The sequence below is a fragment of the Amia ocellicauda genome, chromosome 12, assembly GCF_036373705.1.
Source record: "Amia ocellicauda isolate fAmiCal2 chromosome 12, fAmiCal2.hap1, whole genome shotgun sequence".
Lineage (NCBI taxonomy): Eukaryota > Metazoa > Chordata > Actinopteri > Amiiformes > Amiidae > Amia > Amia ocellicauda.
In genome coordinates, this window is record NC_089861.1 from 16,084,094 (window position 1) to 16,107,840 (window position 23,747).

General features: G+C 34.3%; 1 protein-coding gene across 3 annotated transcripts in view; it reads right to left on the reverse strand.

The window, feature by feature from the left end:
* The window catches only part of lrba (LPS-responsive vesicle trafficking, beach and anchor containing), a 297,666-nt gene that overhangs the window by 255,521 nt on the left and 18,398 nt on the right, over positions 1–23,747 (reverse strand). For all 3 annotated transcript variants that reach the window (XM_066718460.1, XM_066718457.1, XM_066718458.1), the window contains exons 2-5: positions 7,105–7,336; positions 6,048–6,148; positions 5,371–5,466; positions 2,946–3,067 (exon numbers count right to left, since the gene is read on the reverse strand). In XM_066718460.1, coding sequence (XP_066574557.1) covers positions 2,946–3,067; positions 5,371–5,466; positions 6,048–6,148; positions 7,105–7,336 — 551 coding nt within the window. The remainder of the gene's footprint in view (positions 1–2,945; positions 3,068–5,370; positions 5,467–6,047; positions 6,149–7,104; positions 7,337–23,747) is intronic.

Here is a 23,747-nt window from a genome sequence, read left to right on the forward strand (position 1 = left end):
TGAAGATGAATGGTTAGAATTTTCATACAACTATACACTTCCCACCATGCATAAACTGGATATTGATATGAATTCATTATAATCTGAAAACAGACAGAGAACAGAATACAAGAGAAGAAAATAATATGATCCACAATCAGTGTGCTTTAATCTGTATACTGTGGTGCATGCCTCATAAGCACCTAGGGACATTTCTGCACCTCCAAATAGGCACTGAAGCAGCACTTTGAATTGCCGATACAGCAACAGAGTTAACAATGTATAACATTTTACAGTCAGCATGGATTGAAATTCAGTATGCCATATTACTGCATAGCAAATGTAAGGGAGAGTATCCTGTTAACACGACAAAACATATTGATCTCTTAATCTACAATACCTCTACAGTTTTCAAAGTTATTTTCTCAAGTACAGTTATCTTTGATCCTACTGTGTTGCCTATTTTGTAATGAATATATAAGGTATTGAAAGCTAAAGCAACAAACTGATATGATATGAACAAATATACAATTAACAATATTAATAAATGAAATAAATCGAGACATTTAGCTAGCTTTAAATGAAGAAAGATGTAATAAGGATTAATGCATCACTAATAAAGAGTTATGATAACATTAATATAGTGGGGATATTGCTCTAAAATATGATCCACATCCACATACACTACTGGTCAAAAGTTTTCGAACACCCCCATTTTTCCAGTTTTTATAGAAATGTAAGCAGTTCAAGTCTAGTGAATAACCTGAATTGGTACAAAGGGAAGTGGTAAACTGCCAGAGGGTTAAACATAATGTACATTTCAGAGTTATATACTGTGTTACTACACCCTCTTAAGCATTATCTGGCAGTGTTACGAGCATCTCCTGTGCATAGGAGTAACACTGTATTCCTACAATACACACATTGTTTAAAAGCTTATTCTCTTGGCTACCAGCGCGTTTTATTCTCAAACACATCCGATTTACAGTTTGCGTGTCGCCCGCCGACATTCAGAGCACGGGGGGTTAACGTGCAGTCTGCTCGGGGGGGTGTCTCATTCAGATAGTCACAGATCAGATTTTGCAAATAGGCTTGTTTTGTTCAGAACAACCTAACAATTAATTCGGTATATATTATTTGATGTTGTATCAAATACATAGAAGCTCAGATCCAATTATGTAAAATCGTTGTGTATTAGTACAGAGTATTCCATCTTGACATTTTGAGCTCTCTACAGGTGTGTGTTGCTTTTACCAAAACATGTATTGTCTTGTTTTGATCAGTAGACTGTCTGGTTACAGAATATATCATAATTGTCAATATTTTCTGAGATTTTGTATTCCTACTCAGACCAAGTATCCCCTCACCCCTCCATTTTCACATCAGAAAATGCTTCACATCACTAGAAAGCTGAGAGTCTCAGCTTTCATGGGATACCAAACACTTGGCAAATAACAGCAGTGAAGAGCACACATGGGATTAAAGAGAAGCACACAGATTTGGTGCCCTTTTAAGGGTACCAGAGGGGGTTGTCAGCTTAAGGGGTTCAATCTTGTTAAACATCATGATCCCATTTCTTTTTCATCTACAATTGTTTATTTGTTCTATACTTTAATTTCAGAGTACACCGAGACATTAAACTGCGAAAATTTAAATAAAATCTGGAGGTGTTCTAAAACTTTTGACCGGTAGTATATCATCTACATGTGTGTTTAACCTTATTCGAGACAATATGCTTGAGTCAAAGATGAAATGACCCTCTCCCTCTCTTATTTACATGGTATTAGTTTATTGTACATGGGACGAGCTGCTGCTTAACCCCACGTCATGCAAATTAAGGGCAAAGGTGTAAATTAATATGTAAATTAGCTCTACATATAGCTCCGGTGCTGTTTTTGCAAGCCGTGAATTTAAGTATTTCATAAAGTTAGGATTACAACACGATGTACAGTACTGAACAGTGTACAACAGACCCACAAATATACAGAGAGCATAATGATAATAGGGGGAAAAAAATTAAAACACCATTACGCATTGCCATTGACCTGAAATACAACATTGCTAACCATGAAACGTCCATCATCAACTTACTTTACCTTGAAACCCACAAACTGACCAGTTATCTTGCACTTTTATAATGCGGCCAATTTAAGTATATATATGATTATCTCAGTAGCATTTGCAGCTGAAATGCGGATTTATATGTGGAAATGGTAGTGTTTTTCCCATGTTTTCATAATTTGTTCATTTACTCGAGTATTTGGGATTGACCCATGTTTTTTCATTGGCTGATTCACGATTCTCTGTAGTTCTTGGGCCAAACATGCATTATCACTTGATGAGTTAAAAACACTGCACACATTTGTCATTTTTAGAATTATGCAAACTATTAAATTGAAAGTAGAAACTAAACAAATTCAGCAAAATGTAGATTTAGTTTGGTTACCAATAGTGAGAACAATCTGTTGACAAACAGGTTTCCAAGTTGTACTCACATGATCCTTTTGGTTTTGTGACGGGTTTTTGATATTATACCATCATAGATCATAGAATTATGTGCTGTGTGAATGGGTATTTTTAAGTATTTTATTAACATATCTGAGAGGGCTCAAGAGATGCATTTGTTGTTAAAATAATGAATTTATTTAAGGTGACATACATAAAAGTTTTAACAGAGTACAATATAATTAATGATATCTGGGTATGCAAATTGTTATAGACTGAGCTGTCAGAGCCATGAATATCACTCTATGACATACTGTACGCTGGGTTTGGTTAAATTTAGAGGAGAGCAAGGAAACGCCAAAGGGAAATCCTTATTAATCTAGCCTAAATAACAATAGTTCTACATGGTACAATTTCAAAATGCTAACACATTTTCTGCAGTCATTGTATGCAAATTCTTCCCAGTGTTTCCTAAAGGAAATAATGTCTTGCTTTCCTGTAAGTTATCCCATGTGACTTACCAGTACAAGTAAGGTTTATCCTTATCAACATTGATGTTGTTGATTGGATCCATCCGCAGCCAGGTGTGGAAGGTAAAGCCATTCTGGTAGGGCCACTTTGCAATGGGAGGCAGAGCGATAGCCTGTAAGAAACAAGTGTCAGAAACAATCTGAGGTGCACAAACTACTCCCATCCATATTATCAATGCAAAGGCAAATTAGTTACAATATTTAGTCTTCTGGAAAAAAGAAATGTTACCCTGTCATCACTGGTATAATGGACATAACACAATTCAGAAAATAATTCTGGCAAGAACAATGATAACAAGGTAATCCCTACAACTATATTGTATATATACGTGGTTAAACAAGACCTATTCAAACTGGCAAAGTTGAAATGCTAAATGCACCTCCTTCCTTTTTGCACATCCTGGTATTCCTGTATAGTTAATAACTTAAATTGTTGAACTATAAATGAAGAAATACTATTCAGAGCTACTAAAATATTGAAGCCCCCCACAAGAAATTACACTATTCAAACAAGCCCCATTGATTTTTTTTTTTCCAGTGTCCAAAACGCATGTCTATTTTTCTTACTATATTTATGGTCAAGAAAATGTAAATCATTAATAATAATAGTCATTCAATATGCTAAATATATGATCAAATATTATCAAATCTTCTGACTGGTACAGATTTACTAGCTTTGCCACACGAGCAGCATGATTGCTTCTAAGCTTGTAAGAGTGTCTGACAAATAAAAGCAATCCTGCTGTGCAAATCCACAATGTGAATAAGGGTATTTTTGGAACTGCCTGAAAGACCACAGGATATCTACTGTGCAGCCTCCTGAACCAGAAATCTGTTTCAACATGGTAATGAGTATTCCCAACTCAAACCCAGGTTCACTTAGAAAGAGGTGACACTATGGCACAGTGGCTCTGGAAACAAAACAGCTGGTACAGCTCCTGTGGCTGTAAAGCAGCCACGAAAAAAACAAAAACAAAGGATAGACTATTTGTAGTTTCATTTTTTTCCCTTTCATTCCTTGTACAGAAAAAAATAACTATTGTGTTGTACAGAACAAACTAATACTAATGTTACACTTTATATAATATAGGCCCTATTTAGCAAAAGTTCTAAGATTGTAAAAGACAACAAAATAGGTAGCATATTTGAGCCAGGAGACTTGTCCCACATATGTGATTTAGCATATTCAAAGAGACTTAGATAATATTCAGTGGTGGGCTGACACCTGGCAGGTGCAAGGTATTACATGCAGGTAATAAAAATGTCCACTATTATTACACCACGGGAGGAATAGAACTAGAAGTAACGCATGAGTAAGACCTAGGAGTTTTTCACCATCCAAACAATAGAAACAAAATGCTAGGTTATATTATCAAAAGCGTAGAATTTAAAACAAGGGAAGTAATGTTAAGAATGTTAATGTTTTTTATTTCCTACCAGATGCCCTTGTCCAGGGTGACTTACAAAATATAAGAGCAATACAAAGTGCAATAATACACTGTAATACAGTGCAGTTCAAGGTATAATACATTTTACAAATTTAGAATTGATTTAGTGTATACGAGATATACAGTAAACAATACATAAGGTCTTACTTCGTAGACAATATGTTAAGTCAAAGTTAAGAGCTAAGGGAAATCAAAATAAACGTGCTAATAAAAGTGCTAGTAATGCAAAGGCAAGAGTATGACAAAAAGGTCCCTCCCTTTTCCCAATTATCTTCTTTACAGCAGTGGAAGAGCTCCAGGTTTAAATGTTAAAAACAATGGTTAGGAGAAGCAACTGGACTAATTTTGATTTCCTAAGAATTACTGTAACCTTGTCCACCACAAATGCTAAATGAATTCTGTCAATAGCCAATCAATTATATGTATTGAGAAGGTACAATTAAATTTCTAAGAAGCTACCTTTCAAGCTAAAGTATTAATAGTGCCTGTAATTAACACTGGAAACAAGTTCCATATAAAAAAAAGTGAAAGGGGTAAAACACGATTCCCCTTTTAAGTAGAATAAACAGAAACACTTCTCATCCAATACAGTGGTATTGTTATTAGGAGATAAACATTGCTTAAAAAGGGGACATAAACAAGACCTATTTAACTGAACTTTTTTTTTTGTAACCTTAGTTAAGATTAAAACGTTTTTTTGGAAGGAAGGCCTCACAAGAAATGTCTTAGAGACATTTATAATAGAAGCAATTATTTTGTATTAATAGAGAATGAGAATGATCGATATACCATATTCTACCAAGTACTGTTGGAGCCATTCATTGGGATCTAGAAAAAGTATTTAGATGAAGTAGTAGGCAGTAAACAATAATCTTGTAGCCTAAAAGGATGCCTTTTGTTCACTGTTCACAACCTTAAGAGATCAAAACACTGGGGAAAAAACATGTTTTCCACAAACACATACTTACTGCTGCACTTTTTCCTGGAAAGCTGAAGAAGGAATCCAGACCATTTTTCTGAGGCATATACTTTAGAACTGACAGTAGTTTCACAGCATGTGGAGGCTGAAGAAGAAATATAAACAGCACAAACATTAGGATCTTTAAAAAGCAGAATTGTCCTTGCTGGGTATTGTTTGGATAAAGTATGACGTACCGTAATTCACTGATCTGGCTTGTGAAACCCTTACTTTGTTTAAATACTTATCCCCCATGAAATGCTGAAAACATCTCTGATACCAATATGTTAATCAAACTGAAGTGCCTACATTTCATTTACTCACTGTCTCAAAGTAAGAAAGCAAAACAAAAAATAATCCTGACTTTTTCATTACAGTATTTTACACAAGACACATACACACAGACATTAATTTGACAGCATTTTCATTTTAAAACATGAATTGATATTAACAAAAAAAAACTGTGACCAATTAATTTACAATTCAATTCAATGTGCTGAATTAAATGGTAGATAATTCTTGATAATATAAGCATCATCCTGTATTCCCTCTGTTCCCCAAAACTTCTTTGTAAGAAGTTTAAAAAATAATGCAGAAAACAAGATACTGTACAAGTAGAAATATAAATCAATCATTATAAAAACTTATGTAGTATTTAAGTAAAAAATAAATAAAATACAAAAGTACCCATTGTCCTTTCTCTCCTTGAAGCTTGCTAAAGAAGAGCTTCAGCTCCTTGACTGTTACACTGTAGCTGGCCAATACTCCCAGCATGTCAACAAGCAAGTCTGTAAAACAAAAAACATACAAGTTATGATTTAACAGCATTATTATACAGAAACCTATCCAGCAACTGATGCACCAACAATTATTCAAAGCGAGCTTCTCTATTGGGATAGAAATAAAGTTGGAACCAATACGTTTTTAGGAAAATAAAAATAAAACACTGGTCATGCCACCTGTTTATATCATCTTTTGCTTAAATGATTACTGTTTTTTTCCATCTCATTCAAGCTTGCTTTCCTTCACATAATTGGTATTGCAACACATCTCACCAATTCAAACAGCAACAGATTTAAGCAACAGAAGCTCTATTTTTAATGTTTTTTTATGCAAGCTCCATTTAACTGGTAGAATTAGAAACAAATATACATTTACTTTAGTTATTCCGGAAAACTTACTTTCACATATCAGCTGCACATACAATGCTAAGTGAAGAGTGAAGTGAAAAAGGAAACAACTTTGTTCCATTTTTTGTAATTGAGAACTGTCAAGTCACAAGAAAGTTATAATATTGTGCTTTTCCAATAAAAAATAGGGACTTTACTGTCAGTGAAGTGGTTCCTGAAATTAACTAAACTAACCCTACTAACAATTAAATGAGAATATAGGTTAAACCTGTAAGTCTTAATTTCCTGGTTGCAAGTCAGTTTTGGGCTGATGCAACCACAAATTATTTTTACTTGGGCTTCATGTTGGAGGTGGTCAAGTCATGTGTAGGCCTTTTTAAATCAGCCAGGAAAGATCCTCCTTTGATTTAGGTTTTCCCTCTTTTATTTTAATCACAAATTTGGCTCCTATAAGCTAATTTCCTCTCTTTTAAAAATAAAAATGGCAAAGTATACACATTACACACCATTGTATTAGTGGCAATGTCATGGTGTGATGATTACGAGGAGAAACATGATCATAATAAGAAAACATTTATTTCGCTTCAAACCTGCAATTACAGATGGAGACTTACCTGCTATCATACTGTCAGTTTTATCAATCCTCATCAGCACCTGCTCTATGAGACCTATTTCAGTGCAGGCCTGCAGGTTGCGAATGCTCTTCTTTAGAATGGCAGTAAAGATGCTCCATACTTCAGCCTGGCAGGTCTGATCACATTTATCCAGAAGCTCCACCATGCAAGAGATACTGTCCACCTCTTGAATGATGAAATTCATCTCAAGGTCAAACTGGCCACCTACAAGCTAGAAAATACAAACACAGAACTGGGTTAGGAGAGCGTAACTGTACATATCACAGCTATTTGTTAATAGTTAATAATGCTAACTGAAGTCTGTGAAACCAGCTGTAAAACTATAATTTAATTTGATTACCCTTGTCATTCTACCATACATCACTTATTTGCAGCTTACTTGTTGTACCAATACCATTTTCCAATTTGGGTTTTCACAATTTAGATTTGATTATATGCTTTAAAATACAATTGTGACAGGTCAGCCCTGTCAAGGCACAGCTATTGGTGGGGGGTGGGTTGCTTCTCATCAGCTTTGGCAGCTGCATCTCATTCAGGTGCTTTGCTCCAGGTATTCAGATGCAGGTGGGACGCTGATTCAGGTGGCAATCAGTGCTCTCACCACAGCTGTGCCTCACCTTATTTAACCTCCCTGTTGTTTCCCTGTTGAGGAGCTCCCACAACACCTCAGACAGTGTTATGCATTGGAGCATGACAGAGATGTCTCATGCCAGTTTTGTTAAGTTTCTTGTGTTCATTTATTTTTTCTGAACTCTCCCTGGGAGTTTGAAGACTCCTCCGTGACGAGAACATTATTTATTTATTTTGATTGTGATCCACAAGCTAAAGGTGCTGAATAAAAAAGCCTGTCCAGAGTCCCTGTTACTCCTTGTGATGGTGCAGTGAAGAAACCACATAAGGCTGTGACATAAGAGAAAATTGTGAATGAAGCGTTTACTACATTTTACTTATTGTATGTTAAGCAATGTCTTTACAGTATTTCACTAATATGTAATATGTAACCAATAATTTGGTTCTGTTAGTAATCACATTTATTACTGACAGTAAACTTGATATCCTTTGTTTAACTGAAATTGATTACATTGAACATGATTCTAATGTAGGTGATTTTAATAAGTGCATTGATTCCCAACATTCAAAAATGGCAGCAGAATTTGTAATAAAGTCTGGATTCCACAACGCTCCAACTCTCAACAATGGTTTCATCTTATTTAACATTAGTAGCCATTTGGTCTCATATTCAACTTCTGATGTAGTCTTGTAATCAGTCTGGGCCTTCTTTTCTCCTATACTACTCTAAAAGACACTCATTTTCTGTAATTTGAGGTAGGCTGATCATGCTTACTTTTCTGCTACTTTCCTCTCTATCATTTTTTTTGTGCACAAGTGCTCTATCTGTTTTTGTTCTTTTCAATCATAGTGCTGCTTTTGACACCTTGAATAAAACCCTCTTTGCTTGGTTAAAAAGCTGATTTGGTAGTTCTTCTTTTTCTGAGAGAAATTAATTTGTAATTTGTCTCACTGGATAGATTTAGGTATGATACTGCGGTGGTGTCCTCAGGTATTCCACAAGGCTCCATACTAAGGCCTTTGTGATTAGATTGTTTGCACTGACAACATGGGTTGAACTTAAATTTCCATTGCTGAGGACACTATACATGCATATTAAACCCAATATGGAAATGTCAGTTTCTGTGTTTAGATGATTTTGCAAATCAATAAATCAGGGGTCATGCCAGTAAGCTTTCTGCATCAGCTAAATAAAGCATTTGGACATTGTGGTGCTCAAATTGAGTTTTGGTTGAACATGACAAATCTGAGTGAGGAGGCCTTTTTTCCTCATGAACATTATGTATATTGATATCATATTTACTATGTTTCTTTGTTTTGTTTTAGTCTTCTATGAAAACATGGTGAATATCCAAAACTTGTGATATCAGGAAGAAAAAATATATATTAATATTAGGATAATGAAAGAAACGAAAATTACCAAGAAAGCCAAAATGAAGATGGTATGACAGGATGAGATCAGATGCTTAGCTACGATCTATAAAACAGATGCTGTAGATCTAAACTAGTGAGGGAAAAATCTTTGGGAGGCCTTCATTCAGCAGCAGCACAACAATATCCTTATAGCCTGTTACACTGTTATTCTGTAGTTTGAAAAAAAACGGTATATATTATATATATTTTAGCTTCCAGCATACTTTTTACATTATTGTATTTAGGGAAACTTCTTAAACCATCAATACCCAACAATGTACTGCAGCTTACAAAATGTGAGTCAAATGCTACAGAGATCAGCAGACTTGGACAATCCCCAACTCACTGGCCTTGAGCTATCTCAGACTGCTGACCTAAATGAGCATTGAGGCCAAAAATCTTCCTTTTCATATATGAAAACACATCTGAAAAAATATAGAAGGAATTATATAGTATAGCATGCTGTTGAGTCAATGCACTGCATTGATGCTGATTTCACACAAAACACTTAAATCACCTTCAGTTTTCCTCATTTCATAATAGTTTATCTTTTGGAAAATGATCACCAAGGCAGTAGTACTAAGGTGAAACAGGGCTGATAAATAGGATCCTTTGGACTGGAGATCTTAATAGGGGGGTGGTCTTTTGAGAAACGTGGAGCCTGAAATTACGAAGACTATGAAATGTAACTCCTGTAATTCATGATTCATGGTGAACTGTTATAACAATAATAATAATGAATTTGGTCTAATTTTATTTAGAATTCATACTATTCACAACTGCTTTAATTTGCATTTAAAGTGACCTCCTTTCTTAATCCTGGGGTAACAGTTATAAATATTAAATTGCAGTTTACAGAGAATGCATCATCTTATGCAAATGACAAGTAAGACTGGCAAACAGCATCATCAAAATCAGATTGTATCCATATTCTTGTAAGCAATGTCTTACATTTATATTAAAACAAAAAATTATATTATATATATATTAGGCTACATATAAAGTGGTAAAGTGTAGGCAAAATGTATGGTTTTACAAGGTATTCATATGGTTATTATTTATTTAGCTTAGAAAAACTAAATCAAAGAAAACAATACTGATACTGAAAATCACGTCTAGATAGGCAGAAAATTGACATGTAGAAACTGCATAAATGAAGGAGTTTGATCAATTTGATCACTGCCTAGAACATAAATAATTATTTTCCCATGTGATGACAAATGTTCTCATTAAAATGAAAGACGGAGGAATAAAATCAATTTACCTCAAAACACAAGCTTACAAGGAGATATAAAAGTAATGATTATAGCTATTGTACCCCCCTAGAAGTTAATGACATGGCTAAACTGTACTTGACAAAACACACAGATTAGCACCAAGTATGCTTTCACAATTCTTTAAATTCTCCACCTTTACATTCTTAAGACATTTTTTCATTTGTTTGAGGAATTAACACATGAAGTGGAAAACAAATGACCAGGTCATACACTGACAACATAAAAAAATACAATGAAATAAAACCATGTGAATGATGTGCCTGCTGAAAATGAGTTTTTCCCCACATATCTATTAGAGCCCCTGCCCCTTCAAACACCTGCTGTGAAAGCTAATAAATCACTGGCTCTAGAAAAGAGCGCACCTTTTGGAAATTTGCATTTCTACAATGTGATTACAATCCTATTCTCTAATGGATGTGTGCGGCTGCAAGCTGAGGGATCTGGTGATTTATGATTGTGACAACTTTTGCGAATCACAAATCCGTCACACTTAGACAACCTCCTGAAATCACTTGAGGGTTAGACTGCAGTTGAAACCATGTGATGACTATTTTTCTCATAATTAGTAATGGCCATATTAGAATAACACATGATACTCCCGTTTAATTTATTTTTTACTCTTTTGTAATAACATCCCATAACAATTATTCCCATTAATTACTGAAACATATATATATATATATATATATATATATATATATATATATATATATATATATATATATATATATATATATATATATATATATATATATATATACACACACACACACACACACACATACATAAATGCATAAACATAATGTACAAAACACCTTCGTAATATTGAGTTGCACCCCCTTAATAGTCTCAATTCATTGGGGCATGGATTCTACAAGGTGTTGAAAGCATTCCACATGGATGCTGGCCCACGTTGACTCCAATGCTTCCTACAGTTGTGTCAAGTTGGCTGGTAGTGGATCTCTACTCCAAATAGCTCTTCCACCTCATCGCACAGATGCTCAACTTGACTGAGATCTGGTGACTGAGCAGGCTGAGCTGAATTCACTGTCATGTTCGTGGAATCATTTCTGGACAATCCTAGCCATTGGAACTGGCATTCATCAGACCAGGCAATGTTTTTCGAATCCTTCAGTGTAGAGCGTTTTCTTTCCTTAGCTCACTGCATCTGCAGTTTCTTGTGATTTGCTGTAACTCTGTTAGGTCGCACCCACACCCTATTCGTGTCAAGGTATGATGAGTTTTAGGAGTTTCTCAGTTCCCCACTGTTGTACAGGACTGTCAGTTGACTAACTGTAGACCATCTGTTGCTCTGCACAATTTGTGTCAGCCTCCTTTGGCCCCTTTCATCATTTTAAACCACTGGCCTACCATTGGCCGGATGTCCTTTGGGTGGTGTTGAGCATGAAAAACTCAGTGGCACTGCAGTTCTTGACACACTCAATACCCTACACACTACTATACCCTGTTCAAAGGCACTTACATCTTTAGTGCCCATTTACCCTCTGAATGTCACATATAAACAATACATGTCTCAACTGTGTCAAAGCTTATAAATCCTTCTTTAACCTGTCTCCACCCATTCAGCTACACTGATTGAAGGGATTTAACAGGTTCCATCAATAAGGAATCACTGCTTTCATCTCGATTCACCTAGTCAATTTCATGGAAAGAGCAGCATTCCTACTGTTTTGTACACAATAAGCAATTTTCAAATAACTATGTAGATTGCTGTCCTAATGTCTCATTTCACAGTACATATTAAGGATATTTTACATATTTTTGTAAACATAAGTTTTTACTCTATTCTGCACAGTAAAACATTCATCATATGTTTATTTATATTTTACCTTTTTAAGTTTTATACCACATAACTGACCCATCCCAAAACTAGAATTTAGATCTTCAGAGGTTCATTTTACATATTTAAACCTTAGTAATGCAGGATTTTGCATCTAATTCTAGAAAATACTTTAAAATACGTTATTAATCTGAAACTTGTAAAAATAAAACTTGTTTTATTTTATTTGTATTAAACCCTTAATGTGTGTCCCAACATTTTCCACATAAAATCTCATAACCAAAATCCTAAGGAATTTTTGTGTAAAAACATAGCATCCGTTTTCTGAATGAGGTGAAAGATGAAGGCCTTGTGTCAATAAACACCACAGACACAGGTAATTAAATTAATCTTTTTTTTTTTTTTGTTTTTTGTTTTTTCATTTTAGAGGCCATGAAATGTAAAGCTAGCAATGTAGAGAAGTGTAGAAAGTACAGAGAGAAGAGAAAAAGAGACATAGTGCATACTTAGCAAACCAAAGAGAAAGAAGTAAAAGGAAGTACCAGTTAGTGAAGTGATAGATAGAGAACAGAGATGGAGAAGCAGCAGCAGACAATCACACCCATTGAAGAGCTAGCTGATGATCTTGTAGGCCAATGGTATGTTGTGTGTTAGGATGGAGATGCGTATCATGGAACCCTTACATCTGATATATTATGTTTCATTGAAAAGAGGTACTGTGTCTTATTATTTGCCACTGAATGATAATGGTCAACATGGTCTTTTCCTTTGCCCAGTTGATCTGAAACAATTTGATAGCATAACCAGAAGGCTGGTATGGGAGGTCTCTTAGACTTCCCTTTCCATCTTTGGTTCTGCCCTAAACATATAAGACTCCCATTCAACAGCAGTTTAATTCATTTCAGGATTAATGAACTGCAGGTTCTTGGACATACCAGCAGTATATTTAAAATTACAGCTCATAAACCTCATGTAAATCAAACTATTATGCAAACATTGTTGTATTTATTTCTATGCATTATAGGAATGAGATATTTACCTTAATCTTGTAACATATGGTTGTTTGATTTCCAAGACCTATCTAAAAAAAACTAATTGTCATCACCAACACCATGATGTCATAGCCAACAACAGGCATTCATAACTGACATTCATATGAAAAATATCACTTATGCAAAATATAACAGGAAAATTTAAAATATAATGCTCTACAGTATCTACAGTACTTTATATATATCTAAAGTCTGTGCACAGAACAAAAATGGTGTTTTTCCAAAAAAAAAAAAATTATACCATAAAATGATTGATGGATGTCAGTTATGATAGAACATCTAAAATAAAAATTAAATAAATGTTTTTATATATACAAAATATACGGCACATTATAGAGAATAAAAAGAACCATTCCAGAAATAAATTTTGTAACACTTTCATGCAGCAGCATCAGATTTAATTGTATTTTGTAATAAGTGTCGGTTATGAGATTTTATATAGGGACTTGGTAAACTTTATAAGAAAAATCGATAACAAATGATGTGCTAATATTTGAATGCCAAATTAAAGTCCTAAACATGAAAATGTTTCTAAAAATTTTAAACTTTTTTAAGTTTTGTTTTTCAGCCCAATCTACATAGGTATTTGAAAATTGCCCCACTAAGTGAATATACATATATATTAAATCTTGTTTCAGTAATTAATTATTCATTTATCTTTGGATCACAAGAAAAAGTCGGCAATAGACCAACATTTATCATCAGAAAAAAAGTAAAGAAATGAAATAAAATAAAATAAAAAATGGAGACTGAAAGCTATGAGACAGCACTCACCAGTAAAAGTGTAAAGGGAAAGAAAATGCTGAGGCATTTGTTTCTTTAATATTAGATAATCCCAAACTACGTGCATTTCTGAACAAACGTACAGATGCTGGAGCAATTTCTACAGCAGGTCAACTGGTAAAGATGATGTATTAAATTATAATAAGGTAACTGAATTGGTTTCCAATAATGTGAATTACATGATCAAAGCATACAATTAAATGATTGGAGGTTTACTGCCAAAATCAGCTTCACTTAAAATCCCAACATTATAGCTCTTGCCAGCAGGATCTGGGCAAATAATTTTCCATAAGCAGACCAGTCGTTTGCAACAGTTTAAAAATGATAAACATTGCCCAAGCACAAATTTAAGTTTTAAAGACCACCTGACAGAACCAATACAACAAAGATGCCTGTACATAACACACCACGTTGCAACCTGAGTAAAGTATTAGGCTACATGATGGGGCACATGGTGGGGGTATTCTTTTGCTGAATATTATTCAAAATACCTCCTTTTTATGTGGCAGGATTCGTGGAAAAGATAAAGCACAATTCACTAAACACTGTAGTGTTAAAGGACCTTACAGATGTGTAAAGATTAAAATCTCAAGTCACCCTGATTGTGACTGTGACCCATGGCAAGGGACTGGTGGATCTGATTCAATGCTTCGAAAGCCATGAAGAGAGTCCATCTTTATTTATAACTATATATTTATAAATCAAGTAAAACTGTGAAAACCTTCCATGTTTCTGAAAAACAGACTACAGAATAATTACTACAGCTCGGATCAATGCAAAAGGAATCCACATTTTATTCAAACAGTAAATTACTTTCTGATGGCAGTAAGGATATTCATCACAGCACAAGAGTGTTATTGGATCTGGAAGTCCTCCCATTACATTCCATTTTAGGATTTGATGTGGACGGTAAATCAAAAGTGGACAAATACTTACCATATACAAATGAAAACAGCAGTATTAATGAATTTTGGATTGATTTTCCCAAAAGGCAAAAATATTTGTCAGTGTAAGAAGTGTTTCTTCTTATAGTCACGTTTTTACAGAACAACCTCAATCTATGAAAGCAGACAGGGTTACGTTTTTTTTTTCTTCTTCTTCTCCTATTTTCTTGATAAATGATGTGTTCCTACTAGTAAACTGAAACATTAAAATGTTTTAGACATTTTAAGTAATACAGAATTTGACATTATAATAAAGGGATGCATGACTAAATAAATGTCCAAAGCTGCTAACGCTCAACACACCAGTACAAGTAAATCATTAAATCATATTAATATTAATTAATAAGACAACAAAATGAACTTGCACTGAGAGGAATTAAATGCAGCATAAGAAAAGGCAGGGCCCTATCCATAGGGCTTAACTGCCATGCAGAGACAAGTTTCCAAGGAGAAAGATTCCACTGGTAACCCTAGCTAATTAAATATATATACCTAAAATATAAAATTCAGTGTTGTATAACCTCTGTACAAAATTTAGAGACCACTTCTCAAAGAATTGGTACCCATTATGCTATGCTTATAGATTAAATATATTCTTAATTAAACAAAAAATACCATACATAATACTACAATAATATGAAGGCAGTGCCGAAACGTTGTTTTTCAATAAATACATTATTTTTGTCTTTGTACTCCCAAGTGTGTGTTCTCCCTCCTGTTATAAATACTATAATAATCAAACACAATTGCCATAGAATACAACAAAAAAGTAGTATCTTTCTAAGAGTATGACAAATTGTAGCTCAGCAGCAGAATCCATTTAGTAGCCTAAAAACCTTTAAGCACTCTCATTCCAAATCCACATATGCTTAAACTGATAAAAACTCATGCAACAGGGTATTGATTCTATTAGACTACACATTTTACATTTCAAACATCTATTAATATAATCTTAATTTATGCTGGTAAGTAATTGTACTCCAAAAGTTACAAGACTTATTATTTTGGTTTTGTTTCAGAGCCAGTAATTGAAGAACAAAAATGTGTAACTAGTTCTAAAATTACACTTTTTAGTAGAAAAGTAATTACCAACAAGTGCATCTGTAATTCAACAGCCATTTTATAAAGTTTCAAAAAAGTATTTATGGACAAAGATGAAACAAGGTATGGCTTGCCAGCAGTATAGTATTTACCTCCAGTATGCTGTAATGGCTGTTTAATGCCTCCATTTTTCATCCACCTTCTTCAAGGCCAATTATGTCAGGAATGTTATAATACAACAGACTGCACTGCAATTAGTCAGCATCAAACCAACTTTTCTATAAGAAATATAGCTTTCAATTTCACAGAAAAATATACTAAGAAGTTTAAGAGAGCTGGCTTTTGAACTTCAACCCTCCAACAAAGCATTCTTCAAATGGGCCCGTCACAGTGGCCCCTTTAAACATGATCTTTTGTTTTAGTAGTCATTAGATCCCTCACAGTAAGACAACACTAAATGTTCACCCTGAGAAGGCTATACATTAATAATGTACTACACACAGACTGTATAAATAAGGTATGGTTTCTGTTCGGTTTGAAAAGCTAGCTGTACTGTTATGTGCTAATCTATTAACCGCACAAGAAAATAAGCAAACCTATTGTTTCATGTGGAATTATAGAGTGGAGTTCATTCTTGACAAATGAGCTTTACTAGCCAGAATTCAGCTACCTGCTCCATTCAAGAAAACAAATGTCCTCAGAGTCACTAAGGTTAAACTTTATTTCTCGGCAAGGTATGGGCTCCCTAAATAATCCTCAATATGTGACCTCACTTTATTGCTTTCTCGACCACAGATTCGGTTATAACAGTAAACACTTTTAAAGAGCTTTTTTTCCTGTTTCTACTTCACAAATATATTCCTTTGGTTTATTGTTCCAAGATTAGTTGGTTTAAATCTAAAATTACAACAACTTGCCCCTGGGCATAACTTAGACACTTAGATTTGTATGAAACTTGCTATTTTATGTAATTTAGCATTTTTCACACCTTTTAGCATTCGACGATCCTGTGATTCAAATTTAGATGCAGAATTCCATGACAGCCACTGAAAATATTGACCTTATATTTAATGTTTCTTGATACATGTTCATGAAAGTAAAAGAGCATATTGTTAAAGCAGTGAGAAACGAAACTGATATAAATTATGTGTGCTTACAAAGCATTTCCCTTAATTCCGCCTGTGGTAGCAATTTCCCCCAATTAAGAAAAATGTAACTGCATCCTATGATGTTACATGTCTATTGTCTGCTGGGGGTAAACAAATGGAAAAGTCTCTAATGAGCAGCATTCTGACAATGCCTTTCCTATAAGCAAAAAGTTAAAACAGATTGGGATTTAGTGTTAGTCTTATATTATGTATGGACTTCTGTTTTCGAGCATAGCACACTGTCTGTGAATAAACCTACACTTTGCACTATCATCCCACAGTGCCACAATATTATTATATGTATACACATACACACACCACATACCAACTCAACAGGCAGTATTATGATTGACTAATGTTTTACCATTATGTCAAGAGATTATTTAGGATTGATTTCCATTGAAGACAACCCAGATTGATTAATGTGTATATTCTTCCCTTATATCCCTGCATTCCAAATGTATTAAGAAAGTCTTATACTCTTTGGATGAATACTAACAAAATGTGTTTTTATAATAGTTGTATCCCTGATCCAAAACCCCTGACATTAAGCAGATAAATGTATCATGTGTATTCTGATGTCCTTAAATACAAAGACACAGCAAAAACACTTATCCCCAATCTTTCTAATTTGAGTGTTACTTATCATCGGTTTACTGAAAAACTTCAGTGTTAACTGTAAATATTTAAATTATCAAATGAAACATACAAGACAGAAGGTTTTAAATCTGATATTTTGCATAATTAAAAAATAATAAATAAAAATGCAGTAGCCTACCTATTTTAGATCCTCATTCTTCGTAACATTTCTTTTTGCAAATAAAGTATCATAGTCTCATAATGGCTGGCCCTAAATGCCATCTCTGTACTGTTAATCCACTCTTTCATGTTTCATGAGATGAAAACAAAAATGTACCTTAATTGACCTTTAAATCCATTGGTATCAGCAGTGGTGTTTAGTGTATTTATCACTAGTTTCATATTGACAAACTATTAACATCCGCTGAAAAAGCTAATTATTATATAGTGCAGGTCAAAGGTTCCCATGGGAGAATTATTTTGTTCTTTCAATCTGTATTCATCAAATTGACAAAAAGGAAGCTGATGTACTTTAAAGGAGCACATCTGATGTAGGCTACTACAGTAAATGAAAGTAAATTGAATTCAGAACGATCTCCAAAGACAGGAAATTAAAAACAGCTTTCAACAAGGTCTTTGGTGTACATTTTAATCAGAAAGGACATAACTGTTATACACAAGAACACCGAATGTTATTTTCTCTGTCTGTGCTTCAGTATTGTCCTTTCTTGCAAGCCTTGGAGCCAGGCCTTAAAGTAATAATTTAATTTAAAATGTTCAATTGTTTTAAGACTGGTGCTTTTCTTGGCCATTTTGTATACTTCTATTGTTTGGTTTTACACACAATTGTAATGTCTAGTTGTGAAAGGGGCTGGCAATTAAAGTTCAGTAAAAACTTTTTATATAGGGTTCATCTCCATAAAAAAAAAAAAAAAAGGTTTCCTTTCTTCTATCAATCTCTCTATTGATTTCACTATAATCCTTGTTCCTAATAACACATAATAATCTATATTGTGAAATACCATATACCAGTACTATGATGTCTGTGATGTTTAAAAACTAAGACACAATTTAAGCCAGCTTCTGAACACAGGAAAGTTACTGTGAAAGTAACATTTCAACAGTTTTCAAGCGATATTGAAATGTGTTTTCATCACGTATTAGTCTTGTGCAGGTCATTGTCAGTTGGTATTGACTGTTTGCCATTCTAATTATTTATTTATATAGATGTTCAAACACACCATCAAAAGATGGGTGAAAAATAATAGTAATATACATCATTAATCTAATTAAACAAAATGTATCAAATTAAATTATTCCATGAATGACAAAGGCATGGATATTTTTTTTTTTTTTTATCTAACACTGTATATAATAATGAACTTGCATTTTAATATTTTAGCAATAAAACCTTTAAGTTCAATAAGGATCTCTGTTTTGCAGGTCCTTGAATATTTAAGTCTAATGTATCTCACATTTGGAGTCTGGGTGAGTTCCTTGTTTCAATCCAATTCCAGTTCCACCTAAATTCAACTGTTAAATTCCCATTCAAGCCATGCATATTCAGTTCCATTTAATTAAATAAAAAGTAGTTAAATAAAATAACTTGTATTCTTATGATTTGTAGGCTATATAGTGATGCAATGAGTTAGAACTGCATATTGTCTCACAACCTTTCAATGCTTGCTAAGATACATCCATTTATATTATACCTGTAGAAAATTCTAATATTTTATACCTCAGTTTTATTCACTGTATTGCGTAGATGCATTTTCATAGAGAATTCGTTACCTTTGTAAAATTGTGTATGTGTAGAACGTTGAAAATTACTGATCGTTAAAACAGGCAAGTCACCTTGAAAAAATGGGATTGCTGAAAAGCCTGATAATAACGACAACAACAACAATGCACATCTTTTGCCTTTTATTGCATCTGTTTCCATTAACATAATTAATAATACAGTAGTATTATTGTATGCTTCTATTATAAATGACATCCAAGAAATACTAAAAGGGAAAAAAGACCAACAATGCTACATGTATACACACAATACTGCAGATGTGAATACACACACAATACTGCAAATGTGATGCCAGGTTTACCTTGTCCATGTACAGGTGTGTTAACTTCACATTATTAAGGTTTCACCTGGAAGACCATGTTCGCAATATTTCAAAATGGAAAATACAATGCTTTGCAAATGTAACAGTCTTTCTTTAGTACTTAATGAATATATATATGCAACAGATTTATTCAATTCAGTTAAATTAAATTGATTAAAACTGGGTGAAATGTATGCGTTTTTTCCCCAATAATATGTGGAATTGTTTGGAACTAAAATGGATTAATATAGAATAAGACTTTTTTTTTTAACTATTTTTCATAACTATTCAATGTTTTTCAATTGTACTTCTAATTCCAAAATTAAACTGGAATTTACAGATTTTCAATTCAATTTGTAATTGACCCCAAATAAGGTCATGTCCAACATTATAACAAAAGTACTGTACTACCAATAACTTATTACATTGGAACACACAATAAAAGAAGTAAATCTGCAGAGCCAGCCTACCCATAATATTACAAAGATAATAAAATCTTACATTTTCCATAACGCATGAGCTTTGAAACTGAATCAGTCTACCCAGTTGTTGTTAACCAATATATTTCAAACACATCTGTCATTACATTGATTTCAGATATCTACCCACAATGCGAAAACAGCGATTATGACCTTTGTTCTGCATAAACCCAATTCTTGGCTTTGTAATGATCCCAAAGAGCCTAATCTGAGAAGGAAGGGTGTTACTGCATGTCAGGAAGTTAAAGTATGCCCCAGTAATGAGATACGATTGAGATGGTTTGTAATCAAAAAGCAAAAGCCTCAGAATTTCCGACAAGTTTGCTTTTCCCCTTCTCAAATGTATACTGCAGGTTCAAGTATTAAGTGTCTCATTCATTTTAAAATTATCATCAAGGGTCTTTTCTTCTGTTCTGCATTTGCAAACCAAATTTTCTTGCCGGAAACAAAATACATTTTATCAAAGGCTTCCAGGAACATTTAAACCATACTAAATATACAATATAGAAGGCTGAATTAAACTAATAAGAATAATTGCTGCCATCATATGCAAAACTAAACTCAAACATGCTCCTGGCCACACAGAGTGCTAGGCATAGCTTTGAGTATTCTGGTCTAAAGGATGTTGTGCAAAACAAAAACAAAAACAAAAACAAGGGGAAGAGACATGCACAAATATCAACAGCAGACTAAATAGATAGGAACACACATTCGTGACCTTTCAAATGCAGGTGATTTTAATCTCTCGGTTGATTATACCAAATTAAAACATTAAAACATATGACACAGGGAGTATATTTTGCTCCAATACAAAAACACAATTTAATATGGCGCACAAAGTAATAAAACATGTATTACAAAACACAGTACTTATTTTGTTAGTACAGCAGTCAAACATTGCCATTATGGTGCAGTTCATAATATTTGTTTCATGACAACTAATAACCAATAACTAATAATTTTAAGAGGTCTATCTCCAATGAATCTTTAACTTAGCCTCGAGGAATATTTCTATATTTAGGTGGTAAAGTGACCTTTATTTTAATGTGCAGTAATGTCATGCCACAATTAGAAAGAAAATTAAAATGTATTCTCTCCTCTAGTAATAAACACCACAGTTATAAAATGAAACAAAAGTGATGGTATTTATAACTCCCTGTTTATACAGTGCAATTTGCTAGTACACATAGGATGAGAGCACAGCAGCATTAGAGGATGTGACTACAATATCATTAAAATGTGTTGTCTGATGGAATTTTAGTAGTGTATTTTCCTGCATGGAAAATTGACTTTTTTTTTCTGTGGGGGGGGGGACAAGGCATGCCAACCTACCTTATACATTATTCAGGTAATGGTATGGCTGTTAAAATTTATTGTGAAGCAAATGTTGGTCATTCATCTATGGAATTAAATGTACTAAAACTGTGTTGTTCATAAAAAGTTATTTTTTTTGCAAACAATTTGTTTGTTTACATTTGTATTTAGTTTTAACTTATCCCCATGTATCTGTGTAATATCAGTAGTACTGTTAGCTACCAAATGTTTGATTTAGGTTTCAATGCAAATTTCAGTGACGGGGAAAACATAAGACAAATATAAAAAAGTGAAATCTCCTCCTCACTGGACACACCTACCAAGTGACATGGTCTGGATCAGTTCTGAGCTCTCTGGGCCCCTTCCCTCTCTCTATTCCTCTAGAATCTACCACACTCTTGTTCTCTCTGCCTCAATTCACAGATATTACGCCACTAAACTGCTCTCTCAATTGGCCCCAGATCACAGCTTGTATCAAGTTCAAGACTGGTTCCAGCCTACCATTGTCTTGACACGAGTACAGTTAGCTACCTCCAGAGTCTCATCTCTTCTTACACTGCCTCAAGACCACTCCGGTCTTTGGAGAGGGGGAACAGTGAATCTTCTGGCACACACTCTCCTTCCTTCAGAGCCCATGTTCCTTCTACACCTTCGCCCCCAAGTGGTGCAATGACCAACCAACATCTCCTGTACATCATAACACTTTTAGATTCCATCTGATTGAAGTGATATGTTCCCACGTAAGATAACTGAAATAAATGTAGAAAGATATAAAGTCCCCATGTGGAGTGGCCAGTGTGGAGTAGCCACTCCCTGAACAGTGCACGTACATGGACATAGACATTTACAACGCTAAAGATGTGGTGCAGACAATTGCCAATTCAGAAGTTGAATAGATCTCAGATTAAACACACCTGTTTCTGGAAGGCCCCAGAGCACTGCCAAACAACCACACCATGAAGACCAAGGAGCTTTCAAAAAAAGTCCAAGAAAAAGTCCTGGAAAAGCATATAAAATATATCCCAAACTTTGAACATCCTCCAAACACAGTTAAAACCATTATTTTTAAAAAATTGAAAGAATATGACAACCAGGCCATCCACCAAAAGTTTGCAACCCGGGCAAGGAGGTCAGTGGTCAGAGAAGCCACCAAGAAGCCAATGGTAATACAAAGCTGGGCTATATGGCAAGCCATTACTGAAAATCCACTGCATCAAATCCCATTAGGTTTTTGCCATAAGGCATATGGAAGACACAGCAAAGATGTGGCAAAAGGTTCTGTGGACAGATGAGACCAAAATTGAACTTTTTGGCCTAAATACTTTTTACTCATCTCCCAGAGAATACCACGGTAAAGCATGGTGGTGGTAGAATAATGGTATGGGGATGCATTTCATTGGCAGGGACTGGGGAAATTGAGGGCAAAACGGATGAAGTCAAAATATAGGAAAACCTGGTTCAGTTTGCAAGAGACCTTGTACTATTGACTCAAGGGGGTGAATAATTATGCAATGAACACATTTATTTTTACAATATTAATATTAAGAATATTTTGCACCTTAAGGTGTTACGTATGTGGTTTCAAATGGAGAGAACCACAATTAAAATCAGTTTTCATTCAAGATTGTAATATAACAATGTGAAAAAGTCCACGGGGGGTGAATACTTATGCAATCCACTGTAGAAGAGCAGTGAAGAGGAAACTTAAAAGAATGAAAATCTTAAGAATTTGCACTGTTGCCTGACAGCTACTGGGACCAAGCTTCAATTTCAGCCTTTGTCTGTGTGCCTGTATGGAGATGGCATGTACTCCCTACGGTAGCACAGGTTTTTTTCTGGGTTCCTCCCACATCCCAAAGACATGCTTCTTGTGGAGCTACTCAGAAAAAACTACTTCGATAAAAAATTCCTCAAGTATGTAATATAGAAAACAAACAAAACAAAAAAACCTTTTGGGTTTTATAATTCCTTAACACTTCCTTTGTCACTGGTTTAGATTTTGCATGCTCAGCCTGTGTCTTCCCCTCGAGCGTACACTCGACACGGGCTCTAGGGACATTTTTATCATGTTGTTGTGCTAGATAATAGTAGGTTACATCTTACTGGTGTTACGCTTGAA